Here is a 16,211-nt window from a genome sequence, read left to right on the forward strand (position 1 = left end):
TCGACTCGAACAGAAATTAGGAATCCTTTGCCCATCGACTTGGTAGTAAAGATCAGAAAGGATATAATCGCCAGCTGTAATAGACGACGACGGCGCCAGACGGTCCATGTATTCCTAATAGTCATGTCCTTTACGCGGGAACAACGATGACGATAATAATATAACGTTAATAATAGTGCTATTGGTTTAACAACGATCGACAGCCACGGTCGTGTCACCGTGGAACCGTTTATAGTGACTAGCTTTGCGGGCTCCCCCATCGATTTAGGCCAACCCACTGGGCTCCTAGGCCTGTGTGGTCCATCTGTCGTGGATCTCGAGTCCAGTGGAGCGATCAATGTACAAGTATTTTACAGGTCTTCCGCTAGTAAACGAGGGATCTCGTTTACCGTCGAGATGAAGAGTTCCGAAACGGTGTCGTTTCATGCGATCGACGTTTGCTAGGTCATCACCGTGTCGGTGAGGTCCTCCTTCAGCCATTGGGGGATCGTTCTCAGTCCGAGTCGTTTTAATAATTTGACTAGGGCCGTGTTATGAGACAGATAGTACCTCTGTAAAGAGATAATTATGTCAACAGAACCATTTTTTTTTTTTTACTGTCATTGTTCCAATGCGTTCACAGTCGTAGGTAGGTTAGGAAGGATCGAGTCAGGTGTATCTCAGGATTGATCCAAATGTTCTTCTCAGCAGATTGGCAATCAAATTATTCTGAACTGAGATAGTCATCTCAGATTCATCTACATATTTTTTCATCGAGTTGGAGTTTACTGCGGAAAATGTGAAATCGGGCACCTCGCAGGAGCTAATAGGGATTTTTTGAACAGGTCGGAATAAGCGAACGTATTACAAATCCAAGCGTTTTGCTCCACTTACCTGTAACAATTTGTACGATTTATCCTCCATCGGCGGGTACTGTCGGCCTTTGCTCTTCCCGAGGCATTTCGTTCGATCCTCGTTCGTCACCTGACAAAAGAACCCTTTTTTCGGGTCGTACCTTAGATGCGACGAATAATTGAACGCGGGGGTGATCTTAAGGAACCTTTGTAACTCGTGCAGCGTCTCTACCGGATTCTGTCGCAGTTGCTCACCATCAATGATATGCAACTGCTGAAGCGGATAATAGGAAAGCCACCTTTCCAGATGCTGGGCGTACTTTCCTGGATTTAAACACCTGCAATTCAATAAACAATATATACATCTTGTATGCATCCTTCTGTATAATTCCAGGGAACGCAATCTACACCCTCAAAGGGATCGTCTATACCCTCATTAGCAATTTAGATATGTTAATTTTACTCCGTACAGACATTTCGAAGCAGGGTGGAATATTATTGTTTGCGTTCAAGTCATTACGAACTTTCGACCTAGTCGCTATTACGGTTGGATGCGTAGCTAATAAACAGAAAATCGTTTCAGATCAACTCACCTATTCCTGAGATCGCGTAGGGGTTTCGGAGCGGTGTCGCTCGCGGTGATCACCGAGTGAAAGGAATAATTATTCGCTACCGGGTCCCCGTGAACCCTCGTGTGCTGGTACCAAGAATACGCTCGCCTCGCCGGTGACAGCAGTATGGTAATTAATTTCGCTTTTGGTAGTAACGCGTGCGCTCTCCGCGGTACCAGTTCTCCGTCGAAATAGGTCGCCGATTTCTCGAAAAGATACCTCGAACTCTCGTTCTTCGACGCCGGAAAGAAGCTCATGTACCTGCGAAGAAAAATTAAAAAAATTCTGTAAGTTAAATATTTCACGTTGCAAGCAACGCAATACTTATAGAAACACACCAATCGGTTAATTTAATGGACACCAGTTCTGGTTTCCAGGTTCTGTACTCACCAGTCCAGGCCCTTGTAATAATTTTTTCCATTGAAGAACTGGATCTCTTCGAACGTGTCCGGACTGGGCAAGTTGCTACTTATTGCTGGGTGAATGGACAGGAAAGTGTAGAGAGCTGTGGTGCCGGTTTTTTGGGGGCCGATTACTAGGAACCTCGGCAGCTGATCGCAGGTTTTGTTCCTCGACCAGATCTTCTGATGCCTCTGGTCGTCACAGGGGTTCTGGTATTGAATACAAAGTTAACTTCTGCAGGACGATACAGTATCTCCTCGTTATAAGCTCGAATTGAAGACAACCGATCATTTTGCTACAATATCATCAGCTTATACCGAGGAGATATCGAAGTACAGGGTGTTCCAGAAATAAGCAGAAAACATTTAGGAGCTTACATCTGGAACATCTCAGGTACATAATATATTATCATCGGAGAACAACGTACGCCCCAGACAGGATCAGATTCTTCAGGGTAAAGTTGAAAGTAACGTTCAGCCAACTGAAGGGGTGGCGCACTGGATAGCCTCAAGTTCGTCCAACACTGAATGAACTTGATCACCGATTCGAAGGTGTACAGCGCCAGACGATCGTTCCCGTAATTCGACATGTGCGTCATAAAAATATTGATCTGCAACGGACAATGGCAAAATATAGCGAATGCTTACGATTAAAAGCTGGTCGTACAGTAAGTCTATGTACTTACAGGATTGTGAACGATAGTCTGGAACAGCTCGCCACCCTGTATCGATTTGTCCAGCTTGTCCCTGCCGCCTGGGTATCTATCGATGAAGATCGTGTGTGTGAAAAGGCCACAGGTCTGCCTCGGTAGAACCTTGCGCAGAAACGAAAGGAAATTCTCACGTGTCCGTTTCATCATTTAATTTGCCCGGATAAGCAAGAAGCCGAGCTGTCGTTCCCGGGGGAAATCAATGTTCCGTGCTTCTTCATTTTTTTTTTTACCGGTTCGACAAATGTTTAAGCGGCAACCGTGAAACGGAAACTGTTCCGTTTCCGGTTTTATACGAGCGCCAATTTTGTCGGGCCAAGCCATGGGGAGCATTGATTCGTCCCGCTGGAAGCCAGGCTGCATAGCTTACCAGTAGGAATTCTTTGGGAATTGGTTTTGGAAGAATTAAGACGTCCAAGAATCCACGATTCTTCTGATCGTAGATTCTCATACCACGTCTATGTCATTTCGTAAATAAAAAATGGCAACTATAATGAACCATTTCGTGTGAAAAGAGCAGGAGTGTCTATTAATTTCGAAATTTTCATAGGTTATAGATTAATTTTTTCAGGTAACATTTAGATTAACCCTCTAACGGCGGTGCTTGGATCCATACCTCCCCGAATTTTTAAAAGCTCCACCTAACTCATCGATCTATGAATCGTATTTAAGGTAGGTATGATTGCGTTCGAAAATAATGTCTAAATAGTAGGAAGCATTAAAGGTCTAAATGGGCCCAAGCACAGCTGCTGTACCAGTATTAAAAACGTCCACCTTACGAGGGTTAATAATCGTCAGAGAAGGTTACCAATTGATATGTACCATTATGTTACGATGGATGAAACCGCGTCTTAAACGAGCGGGCCTCAGATGTGGATATTCTTCGGTGCTCGTGACCTTGATGTTCCACACCCTTTTCCATGCCTCGTACAGTCCTTCGTGGACCGGATAGACGCCGGAATGATGAGGGCTTACGCTGTACCCGCTTCCTGTTGGGATCCCGTGGTCCTTCGCGAATTGTTTGTTCAACGCCATGTCCAGCTGCAGATGCGTTACATTCTCGTACAGATGGGGCTGCTGATGGTTCCACATATGAGAGAACCACGTGAATCTGCAATTCAGAGGTAAGTCATCATTGTCCATTTGAATACCATTCGGACTGTTCAAATACAAGATCCGAGTAAGCTTTAGAAGATAGAATTTATCATCGGAACAATAGGTTTTATTTAACCATGAATAGGTTACGGACAATATAACAGAAGATGTATGCTTAAAGGAAGCTAAAATGCTTTTTCGAAGACATCAGCAATCCCATTACGCTCGTGAAAAGGGGGGAGGGGGGGGGGGGGTAATTGCACGCACCTGTCGACGTTCTCCAGCAGCATGTCGTCCCCCAGATTCTCCTCGGCGGTGCCGTGATGGAAGTACTTCCCGGAAAACCCCAAGTTGAATTTAAAGCCGGGTACTAGCGCCTGGATCCTCTGCTGAGTGGCCAGCAACGCCATCACGTCGTCCTTCCTCAGCCGTGTACCCTTCTCCCCGACGAATATATCGTCCACGTCCACCAGGATCATGCGATTCAAGCTCAGGCTCAATTGCCCGTGCGATAGGTAGGACAGGGAGTCGAGGAGCAGCAGATTGTGCAGCCAAAATCGCAGACCGCCGCCGAAAAAGACCCTCTGGATCCCGTCGTATCTGCCGTGATCCTGCGTAATGTAAATCCGATACCCCATCGGTTAGGTTTATCAGTCTGAACGGCTCCACTCCCCCCCATTCGTGGTTACTTTTTTCACCCTGTTTATCGCGGAGGAGGAATTAAACGGGGGGACGCTGGAGTCGGTTCGCTATGGCCATTGGAGTAACAGATAGCGTCATTGGTATTTAATATCGAGCAGATTCCGTGGATAATCCCTAGTGGGAATTAAAGGGTTTTGGATATTTAAACGACCAAAGTGTAATTAATATGTTTTATGCGTAGAAGCAGCAGAAAGATTCTATTTGGATTTAGGATCGTTAACTTTGAACGTGGTAAAGGAATGCAATTTTGAGAGTACTATCTGCAGAATGTGTTAGCGGAGTTTGATCGTTCGAATAGGTAACACCCTCTCTCTTGGTAAAGAAACTGGAGGACCATTCAGCCGGTAGACTCGATCATTCCGAACCTCGTTGTTAGTGGAATTCGCGCGCTAATCTGCTTGCGCCTGATCAGACAGCAATTATGTTTGATCGAATCGTGACTAGAACCGTGGTTTCACTGGTATTCCGATTCGAGCTAAAATCCATCGTACTCCTGGTTTAAGAGATGTTTTCAATTAAAACAGGACAATGGGATAATCGTAATAAACATTCATGTCTTAATCTACTTACTCCCCAATCATCGTTTCAATTCGTTCGTCCTCTCGAATTACACAAGGATTCATTGTAAAATTTAGGTCGCGCAAGATGTTTAAAATATTACCGCGATTTGTTCGATTCGCCGTGAACGCCACTGTATAAGGTCGCTAAATGATATTATAAAAATTGCACGCCACCCAACCAGTTCAGTCTCGAGCATGTTTTCTTCCCTGCGAGGCTCGTTAAGGTTTTTACGGAACAGGAAAAAAAAAAGAAGCCTGAATAAACGTGAATTGATCGTCGATCGATCGACCATTACGTAAGACGGGAATTGTTCATCGTCAAATCGAATTACCGCGATTTCGTCGTTTTTTCACCCTCCATCCTCCTACTCCCTTTCGTATCGAACACAGGTGCGCGCGAGAACGTTAATGGGTTCGCGCGTACACGTCGCCTCGATGCTTATCGATCACCGAGGGGGACAGCGGCGCGTGTAAGGGCGCGTTAATTTCAAAGATGTTTTACATTAACGTGCTTCCCTCGACACTGTAACAACGCGTCGTAATAGCTCTATTTTCTTCGACGAGGGTGCTGCTCCCGTGGCAATTTTCGTTGCCAACGGCGCCGCGCTGTCGAACTTGCTACACTTCGGTAACACTTCTGAAACTCGAACAGTACTATTCAACACAAAGCAAATAGTTCCACCAACAATTCCTCTCTTTCACCTGTCGTAATTATATTTGATTCCCCATCGAAAATCAAGGCTACTACTAACAAAGGTACTTCAGTACGTATACCCTGAAAACTCCGATTTTTTTTTAAACTCCGCAGGTTTGTAGGGGACCTCGATGGGAACATCGGGAAATTTTTCGTTTTCGGTACTTCAGAATGGAACCACTATTTTCCTGGATATCTCGAGAACTATAGTAGATATAAAAAAACTGTTACACTGAAAATTTAATGGCTTCGTATGCTCTACAAACGTGTGCAATGAAATTGTTAAAAATTTGTTTATTTATTTAGATAATTAATCAAATTTTCATTCTAACAGTGTTCTTGACATCTATTACAGTTTTCAAGATATACAGAAAAATAGGTAATGTCGCATTACCTTCAAGGGATGGTTTCACCCCGAAGACCCGAATATCAGCAAAAACGAAAAATTGCCGAAAACCTACGGAGTTTAATAAAAAAAAAAAAAAATCGGAATTTTCAGGATACGAAGTTCCCGCGTAAGTCCCCCAATTTTAAATATTTCAGCGCATCCGTACATGCGCTCTCCTATGCACCCCGAAGACTTAAATCCCAAATAGCTTCCCCTGTAGAACGAAGTTAATGGACAAAGTCAATCGAAAGTTAGTGTTCACGGGAACAGAGGCGCAGCGTTGCAATCTACAGAACCCGTTCAAAATCGAAACCGAAAGATCGTTTCCTCGAGTAGGTCCATTCTCCTTTGAGGATCCCCTTGGAAAAACTTCGATTGGGTAACAGGAACGATTGTGGGGGGAGGGGTGGCGATCGAACCGAACGCTGACCTATCGCACTGGCTTATCGCGTGCATCGAGTGCATCGTGGTACTCGATTCCCTCCGTTGTCCTCCGATGCCAGATAATCCCGGGCAATTTGTTAATCGCGTTGTTCTGGCCAGGGAGGGGGGAGGGACTCTCAGCAGCGAACGCGACTCGTTTCGAACTACGACCGCCGCGAACGGAGCTTGTTAGCAGTAAACAACAATAATAATCGCGTTGATAACACCATTACGCGTCCGCGGGCACGGGGATTCGCGCATCGTAGTAGGTAGTCAGGTAATTAAATCAAAAGCCAATCAGCCGTTGGTTCATTCGATTAATGGGCCATCGGCTGGCCCCGGAGCTGCTTCATTTGCCGGCCATTCTAACCGGCTATTTATTTCGTTTCCAGGACACGCCTCGAACCCGCGAAACGCATAGCTGATAAACTCGACGAAGAAAGGGGACGTGCTCCGACGAAATCATGGGACGTGTAGTTTATGACTGCGAGAGACAGCGAAATTGTAAATACAACAGAATCACAGGATGTACACGATCGATGGACCCCTAAGATATGGCCTTATTCGACAAGTTTTCTAGGACTTAGGTGCGGGATGTACATACAACGTAATTAAATAATAACTAAAAAATAACGTAACTAAATAATTTCTCAGGACAATCGAGGGAACTATCTCCACCAAGAATATAAGATTATCCGAAGAACTAATTTTTACGTGGAATCGATAAACAAATTAAATTTGATTAAGGACACTGAAACAGGATAAAGAAAAAGAGCAGAAAATATAATCTTAGTTGACCGACTTGATTCTCCTTGCAACTTCAATTTTGACTCACTTTCCGCGTAACACTTCTAACCTAAACACCGGCCAAACTCGTAAAGCTCCTAAATCTACTTCTACCTGAACCGCGGATCCCGACTGTACGGTTCCCAGATTTATATCAACCAGACCCTCTCGTAGGATCGCGGGTAACCTGAATCTAAGTACCCCAAGTGTCTTCCCAAGAAGCAATATTCTCTGCGCCCGAAGTTTGCAGAATTTGTCAAGCGGCTCCAGGGGGTTACCTATCCACGCAGTAGGGTTGGTCATAGTGGCGCATAGTTCGAAAATATTTCATCAAGGCCGACGTGGCGGGATGTTGGACCATACGTTTTTGCGGACCGTGTCTGGTGTGTTCGGGACAAAGTAGACACGTGCTCGCTTGCGTCGCGTCTTTGCGGAGAATTAATAGCTGTGAAAGTGTCGAACAGAAGACAGAATTATGACAATTTTTGGCGTTCTCTATTCCTGTACAAGGTGAACAGAGTGAACGTCATTTCTTTTAAGAATCCGATAAAAATAAGTCTGTTGGGTCTTCAAAAGATTGATAGTGCTTCTCTCGACGTGAAACTGACCCAATGGTAAAAGAATTAATACAACGAAGATACAAATAGTTAAATTTGCAAATGTTTTCGCAATAAAACTCACGGAGCCTCAGTTAAATTTATCTACACACACCAGACAAACATGTGTCAAACAGACACAAGGAACCCAGACGAGGGTTAATAAAAACAAAAGAAAATACACTTATTAAATTACTCGAGAATAGTACAGAATGCTACCTTTTTAATTCCAAAGCAGACATTTTTTTAAAACCACTCAGCCCCGCAAACGAAACACGCACCCGAGCGAACATGTACATTATTCCACATTTAAAGTTGCCCTTAAAAACAACACGACGTACTAGACAACGCCCACAACAAAATATCGCATAAAGCTTGGTAGCTGGAGTAACGACCGCGGAATGGCGTCGCTCGAGTAGCTAGAAAGCCGGACAAAACATCTACAACGATCCAATAAAAAATTTCACAGTGCTCCCGTAACAGGGATCTGCCGGAAGATCGAGCGGACCCATTGGAGAGCAGGTTTCGCGAGCGCGCAACGGCCAGATGATATCACGTGCAGGTTGTTTGTTATATTAAGGGTGTATATTCCCCGTTTGCTTCTCGGAAGGGACGGGGGGAAGGGCTGATGTTCCTTTTCGCCGGAGGATTCGGTGTCCGCTCGCTTGTCTCCGTCGCGTTTGCATTCTCTGGGTCCTATAGATCACCCTGGAAAAGGGGGGAGATCCGCCGTCGCGCGCTCTCCCATCCGGCGTGGCGCCCCGCTTCCGGTCGGGCCTTTTAGCAACGTGGAATCTCGCAATCGCGAAATTCCAACGCGAATGTGAACGCCCCGGGACTTGGAACAGCTTTACGGATTGTTTCAGTCCACCTCTCCCCTTTCTGCCTGGTCTTCAGCTTCACCCACTCCAACTTTCTCTCCATTTTCCTTGCCCTCTCTCTGTTTACTACCCCTTCCTATTTATTTTTCTTCGTCTTAATATTCGTCGCGCAATCTCTCGCTGTCGCTATTCTTTCCTCTCCTTTTTTTACAGGGCGTTTGTACCTCGTCTAATTTGCATTACTTCGCGCCTGTCCCGATTTCCACTTTGGTTTATTCGTCGATTTAACCTTTGCTGACCCTCGTGGGCCTTAGTCCGGTCATTTTTCTTTGTAATGGTACTCTTATTCTTAGGGATTCTCTTGTGTTTCTTGGGACTTCGTGGTCGCTTTTCTTGTTCGTGTTGTTTTATGCTTGAGGGATTTAAGTTGGAGGGGTTGTTGAGAGAATCGATGTTTCGGGGTAGTTTATTCGTATTCGTTGTTGGAGTACAGTAACCTATGTGAGGTCGAGGGCTGATTTGTCATTAGATAAAAGGGAAGATTTTATTCTTCTAGAATAATTACATTCCTGTTTAACGTACTTGTCGAATTGTCGACAATTCCGCGAAGAACGTAATAGAGAAAAATCCATAAAACTAACCTTACTTCTATCCGAATAAAGCTGTTACCGGAGAATACACAGAACAGGAAAAAGAACGTAAAGAACACTGTGAATTCGCATCTTATCCTCGCTCTAATAACCGTACAATGTAATCTAACGTTTCTTATCTTTACTATTATTATTGTTCCCAAACTGTTTTCCATTCTTCTAAACTTGGAACAAGTAACAGAGAACTTTTCCCACCTCTACCCGCGTTATTTCCCTGTCTCTTCGAAAAATACCAAGAATCCCACTGAATATTTGCTCTATATTAGCCCGGTCTCTTGGTTCAGTCTACGTTCCACGTTACTTCCCGCGTGTTCGCGCGTCCTCTCTTCTCTTCCATCTTCATTTCTACCCAAGAGATTCAAGACGCACTCTCTTTCTCTCGTCGCGCTTACAGGGTAAGACCAGTGAGCGTATATACTGGGCGTGCGGAAACTTCACATTTGTTTTCGTTTCCCGGAACCTGGAGAGTTCATCTGAGAAAATAAAAATCGCGCGAGAGAGAGAGAGAGAGAGAGAAGTCACCTGGAACAATCTACAGTCATGTGGATGCAGTGACGAAGTAACACACGTGACTAATGCGAACATTCCCGTTCTCTGTCTACTTGTCGCGAAGTATTATTGAGGTTACAGTTCGTATCAGACCATAGTTCGTCCAACCAGAGTCAGTAGAAATAAGCAAAACATTCCCGTGGTAAGTTCAGCTATTGGACGGCAAATGTTTGTTGTCCCATAGCAAGTCATTGTAGATAAAACATCTAGAAATCTACCTATTTAACCCTTTGTACTCGGAATTTCTAATTTTCAATACATTTTGTCCCTTGAGAGGGGACAGTCGAGTGCAAAGGGTTAATAAATAGTTACTATAGTTCATCAAATATCTTTTCTATTCGTCTTAACTACTCACATACAATTAAATAGACATATAAGGACATAAATCTCTAAAGATCGTAAAACCAGGTTATAAACATTGGATTGGACCGCACAGTGGTCAATGAACCGACCGACCAGGGGACACGCAACGGCGATCCACGTTTTGGCATCGTGTTCGCGTCTCCGCAACCCGTACCGCGACCACGCGGTTGCGGATGCCATTCCGGCTCCCCCAGGGGGTGGAGAACCCTGAAATCGGAGTTGATGTTCCGCTCCGCCGCGGACGATTCGGTGTCAAAGGAAAACTGGAAAACTGTCTGTCGGGGCAAAGGGCGTGGAGAAGGGAGTTAATTAACAGGGAAGTACCCCCGACGAGATCGTATCGAAGCCCTTTGGCACCGGCGAGGAGTTGAAAAGAGTCCTCGTTAACGGGAACGGAAATTTTCGCGAGTGTAACGCGACAAACGGAAAGGGAGGGAGAACGGTGTGGCTTAAACGCACAATCGTGTTTAATTAAAACAACTTTCCCCCGTGTTTCTCGCCGTCACTTTGTTCATTAACAACGTCAAGTATTGATTAATAATGCGAGCAAGGAAACCGGCCTGCTGCTTCTGTTTAAATTCGTTACGTAGCTCTGCTTGGAAGACAAAGCCTCGCCGTTGGACGTCCACGACGCGAAAGCTCGAGAACTGATACGCGTTATTCTTTGCAACGGGCTCCGAGCCCTTTTGTAGCTTGTAATTATTATTTTCCGTGATTGTGTTACCTTGTGTGTCAGGAAACGTGTGGAGCGAGAGTATTCGCTCGAGTTTCGGGGAAAAGGGACACGATGACGTTGGTAAGTGCTTTAAGTTGATCTGATTAGGGAAGGGATGGTAAGTGCTGTTGATTAATGTCATTTAGCGGGTGCGAGTCATTTCGTAGGTATGCTTACGTTTATAAGAGTGTGGAATTCTTTTTAAAACAGAGTTAACCCAAGGTTACGCAGTATTTTAATTTGGTTTTTTTTTTTTTAGTCAATTGAAGGTATTGAATTCTGTTGTTTAACATTGTTGTTGAGAAAGGGAATTCCAGGGATTTGCATAATAATTTTTTCGTCACTCTGTCATCTTCCACCTGGACGTGTAATTTTGTAAAGAGTAAAAAAATCGTATTGTTGTACTACGTTTCACGGCAAATACGGCCGTATCCAAAGTATTAACTCATTACTGACCAAGTAAAAAAGTGAAACGATGTTTCAAAATAATTAAAAAAAATTTCTAATTATCTCCAGAACGTCAGTCAATTCACAAGTACCTCTCAATTATTATTCTCCATCCTAGATTCTAAATATAAATAAAATTCGATTCCAAACATCCCGAACAGAATTCCAAAACTAGAATTAATAAAATCTTTAACGAGCTACCAAAAATCCGAAACCTAAACTGTATCGTTAAATTGCCCGTGTTTAATCAAATCCACTGCTTATCATTCCTACAGTTTAATTACCCCGCGTGTCTCATCTCCGGAACGTTATAGCGCCATCGTAAGTTCCTCGAGGGAGGGTCGCGACCCCGTTGCTCCGTTTCGGAATCGTAACGTAGACGGATACGTGACATGAGGATAGTCGAGGCTGTCCCGGTGCGCCCAGGCGAGTGGCTCGTAGGTGCTGTGATTCGCCTGAAAAATGGTCCAGTCACCGCCAGGAAGTGGTCCCCAGGCTGTTTCCCCGGATCTGGTTAATCGTAGAATAGGGGAGGCCGCGTTCAGCTGGGCATCCTGCGGGAGAAAGAACGATTCTCATGTAGCCACGTCGCTGGAAAACTTCTCCGGACATTGTCCGGCGACGAGCATTTTCTATGCACGTCGTTCACCCGATCGCCCCACTCTTCTGGTTCTTTTTCTCTCTGTTTGCACCGTTGGTTTACACGCGACGACGAGATACGACCCGGTGAAAGTCGGAAATTAGTTCTCTTGTTCCGATTCTATTACACCTGTTCGAAGGGTTGAAAAATAGGAGGCAGCTAGACCACGCGTTTTCCGATACTGGTGTTTGAACGATGGAAACAAATAGGAGTATTGTTTGGTATAGTTTTTTTTTTCTTTGGGTGTGAATTTATCCAAATATTCTAGGACTCTTTAGTTAATTCAGAAATTATTCGCGAGGAGGACAATTATCATGGACAGATAAAGGGTGTATATTTCTACCTGGATCCTTTTCCATGCGTTACCTACAGTTATTGAAATTTGTACAATATGTTTAGCACAAAAAGACTCTTACTACCTTTAATTCAGAGAATGATTACAGACTTGTGACTGGTACTGTAATATCATTAGAATATCTTACCCCTTATGATATTTCTTATCGATCATATGTACTCTTTCGTCCAGTAATACACAAATAGAATCACCCCTTATTTCTCACGTTTCGCAATTTCAATTCTACATGCCGTATTCCACCAAAAGGAAACCTATTCTGAATATTCACCGACTAAACCGCGAGGCCTTACAGACATTAACATTTTCACCGACTAATTTCGAAGTAACAGCGATCAAACAGAAATTTACGTCTCCCATAAAGGTTCCACGAGACTGAGAAAAAAAGTCAGCCCCATCAATCTTCATGAAAGTGTTCCTTTTATCGCATTCCTCCCCTCTCGTTCGGGCGAGCCAGGAAAATGCATAAAATCCGCGGTCTATTTATCACAAACGTTTCATCGGTCATTAAACAAACATTTCATCCCTACGTCGATGGTTTAACGGGGGAATAGAGGTTCGTAGAGTCTAGATATTCACGTGCAGGAGGTGATCGCTCGAAGACGCGTTGCACGATCGACGAAAGAAAACGAACGTATCCACGGCGGGATAATACCCCGGTGGTAATCACAGAGAGCGTGCAGGCTCGCGCGATCTTGGCCGATATGCAAATTGATTCGGCTTGGCAGCCCTACCCCGCTTTAACAGGCGTTTGTCGTATTGCAGTCGGGCGATAATAGGCGCGGAGAGGTCGATGGTTTCGCGGTGCGCCTTTCTTCCTGGTGTGGCCGCAATCCGGAGCCATGAAATAAAGTCGGGAAACCGTTTCGTCACGGAAACGGAGATTGCCAATCCCGTGGTAGCCTCGCTCTCCCCCGTCGAAACGTTATCGAAATTTATTTTCTTGCACGGACGATAAAGTCTGTATCGGCCACCCCTGATCTACGTGGACAAGCTTTCATCAGGGGAACGGGATTGGTACAGGAGTGCAAGGGCACCGAGCTTCATGGGTTTATCTTAGAAATATTCTTCGAAATTTGGAAGAATTTTCAGGCGATCTTTTACGACGAAATAATATTGATGCACTCTTTACATGCCTTTGAAATCAAAGGCATCGTTATGAGAAAGAATTGGAGTTTTTGAATTTTGAGAATCTTTAACGTTAGAACTATCGACAATAAACGTATTGTATATTTTTGTCGAATCGATAAAATGACAAACTTCTGAACATGTATAAGTTAGTGAATTAAATCGTTTCCAGACTTACGTGTTTCATTAAAAGTTGCGAAAGATCTGAAAATGTGTATTGTTGTAACATTTTTATCAGAGTATACTGAGCAGTCGTTTCGACAGTTTCGGTAGTTCCGGCGTTAAATACGTTTGTTCAGTTTCCATTCGACGTCTGTGAGAAAGTATAGGATATTAAATTTCGAAATTATGGGAAACCTTCCGAATTTGATATAATAACGTGATATTCTGATACTATTCTTCCGTAAGACAGTTCACAAATTATTCGAATTGTAATTGTAACTGAATAGCCGACCACCCGAGACAGAGATACCTGGGGCTACATTTCGATCGCAAAAGTTTAATTTCATTCCAAGAGATTCAGCTTCCGATTCTATCTTCCGAAGTCTCCTTAATTATTCCCAGTAGTATGAATCAATAATAGCGACTCCTCCAAGTTCTGATTCTCCGAAGAATCTTACAGACGGTAAAGTACCAGCCATATAGACACTAACACTTATGAATCAACTATAATTTATAAAAATACGTTTATAACGTACGAACTGAACGGATCTGTTTGACATCTCTTGGTTTATAAATGAAACATTAAAAGCTCGGTTATCGGTTTTGTGTATATGGACGGTGCTGTACGTCAACGAGGGTTCACCAAGTCTAATTTTCATTATGACAATATTGTAACCGCACTCGACTTACCTTCAATCTAAGATTAGTGTGAACGAACAGAGGAAAGCCCTTCAGTTGGGCACCAACAAGACTTTCCTCGCCGGACGGCGCGAAGCCCACGATGCCGACCGAATACTCTCTGCAGTATTTGTCCAGCAATTCCCGGTTCCATTTGTCCATCTGCAGGTACTTGTTCAGGTTCTCGAATATCAGTACCCCGTACCGACCTTTGTCCAAATTCGTAAGCACGGGCAGAGACTTGCCAGCTACCTCGAGCTTGTATCTGAAAGTATAACATCGAGTATTTAATTGCTACATCCATCACAATTAACCATTTACCACAATTAGTACTTATCATTCACATAAAACAAGAAAAAAATTAAATTAATTGTCCAGTCGAAGTAACTAAATTCAAACAGGAAAAAATCTGATCCCAAAGACATACACAAGTCTAAAACAGAAATCTGAGTCGTGTCGAGAACGTCGAAGGGGTGTAATAAAACTGTTCACATCTCGCGATCTCATGGATACTCTTGAACCAAACGATAGTGGATTTCGCGATGAAAAAGAATTCTTAAAACATTTACGAGCAATATCCCCCCCCTGTCAACGATCCCCGAACGTTTCTTCTAGGCGGATTACAGGCGCGAGGAGACAACAAACTTTTCCTTAAACTTCTCCCAACTTTTTATTCTCCTCGCGAGATTATGCAATAAAGCAAGCATCGGTCGGGAGCGAACTCGTTCCACCGAATGGAATAAACGTTTCCCTTTCTCCAGGTTTCAACCCCCTCCCCATGGGCGGCCCATCCGCGTAACCCTCCCGCGATCTCGATCGCTTTCCACGGTGAACATTTGGACGGGACCGGGCGTCGATCTCGTCGACGGCTGTTACGACAATTTCAATCCAACCGATCCCCTCTCTGCCACCGTTATCGGATATTTAAAACGGGCACGGCAATAAATACAGGGGGGGGAGGGAGAAAAAAAAAGAAGCGGAATATCGATAAGGGAAGCACCGGCGCCAGAGAGGCCCCCTCAGTCGTTATTGTTAAACGATAAAACAAGGACACTTTTATCGAAATCCCATTTTATGCGGCATCTGAAACTGTTTCGAGAATAATAAAGCAATTACACGTATAATGTACTTTCGCGTTTCGCGCGCGCGCGAAATAGCTGTCATCGGCCTTTTGCTACCCTCCTTCCGCGCCTCCTCCTGTCTTTTTAATAACGAGCCTCGAGAGTCCGTTCTATCAGGACTTTTATCCCGTCGCGTTTTTATTCGGTCCGACCAGCCTCGATAAAATTACTTTATCGCCGATACAGAACACAGGTTCCATAGAGGAGAGAGTGTTCTTCTCTTCTTGTATTTTTCTCTTGTGAACGCGTTTGCTTTGAATTTATCGGAGTTGCGTTAATAAATGCATCGGAAACGATTTGCAGTAGAGAGCACATGCCCGTTGTCAATAGTTTATTGTTCGATGAATTCAGTTCAATGGATCTTGAATATTCTATTTCGGTTCGCCGGATGCTTCGCCCGCACGAATCGCACCGTCTCGACTGGTGCAATAAGACACTTCTCGTCCCTCTAATCAGTGCGCTCGCATCTTCATCCGACAATATACCGGTTGTAGAAAAACAAACGGTAGGTAACAGAGTTTCACATCCATTTCTGGGTCCCAGAACACCACGAGTTTCGTGAAGTTCCACGGATTAAATATCCTCGAGGCACGGTGATTAGTCACACGGGTGTCCCCACGCAATAGTTTCATAACGAGCGTGACCGGTTTCCGAACCGGAATCCCTTCCTGGAGTGGTCCAGCAGCACCGTTGCCAGAAATAGGGGAAACATGTCCGCGTAGGGACAAAGTTACGTAGTAGGTATTTATAGAGAGGGTATATTTGTGCTGGGAAGGCGACATCGCC

The 16,211-nt window shown here is 44.3% G+C and overlaps 1 protein-coding gene across 1 annotated transcript in view; it reads right to left on the bottom strand.

Moving 5' to 3' along the window:
- Nucleotides 1–252: 252 nt before the first annotated feature.
- The window catches only part of LOC107187704 (bifunctional heparan sulfate N-deacetylase/N-sulfotransferase), a 75,428-nt gene continuing 59,469 nt past the window's right edge, over nt 253–16,211 (bottom strand). The window contains exons 3-13 of the mRNA XM_015575856.1: nt 14,317–14,569; nt 11,726–11,898; nt 9,396–9,414; nt 3,918–4,261; nt 3,378–3,666; nt 2,532–2,660; nt 2,274–2,456; nt 1,835–2,055; nt 1,427–1,705; nt 874–1,171; nt 253–551 (exon numbers count right to left, since the gene is read on the bottom strand). Coding sequence (XP_015431342.1) covers nt 441–551; nt 874–1,171; nt 1,427–1,705; nt 1,835–2,055; nt 2,274–2,456; nt 2,532–2,660; nt 3,378–3,666; nt 3,918–4,261; nt 9,396–9,414; nt 11,726–11,898; nt 14,317–14,569 — 2,299 coding nt within the window. The 3' untranslated portion in view covers nt 253–440. The remainder of the gene's footprint in view (nt 552–873; nt 1,172–1,426; nt 1,706–1,834; nt 2,056–2,273; nt 2,457–2,531; nt 2,661–3,377; nt 3,667–3,917; nt 4,262–9,395; nt 9,415–11,725; nt 11,899–14,316; nt 14,570–16,211) is intronic.

Source organism: Dufourea novaeangliae, unplaced genomic scaffold (assembly GCF_001272555.1).
Source record: "Dufourea novaeangliae isolate 0120121106 unplaced genomic scaffold, ASM127255v1 scaffold101, whole genome shotgun sequence".
Lineage (NCBI taxonomy): Eukaryota > Metazoa > Arthropoda > Insecta > Hymenoptera > Halictidae > Dufourea > Dufourea novaeangliae.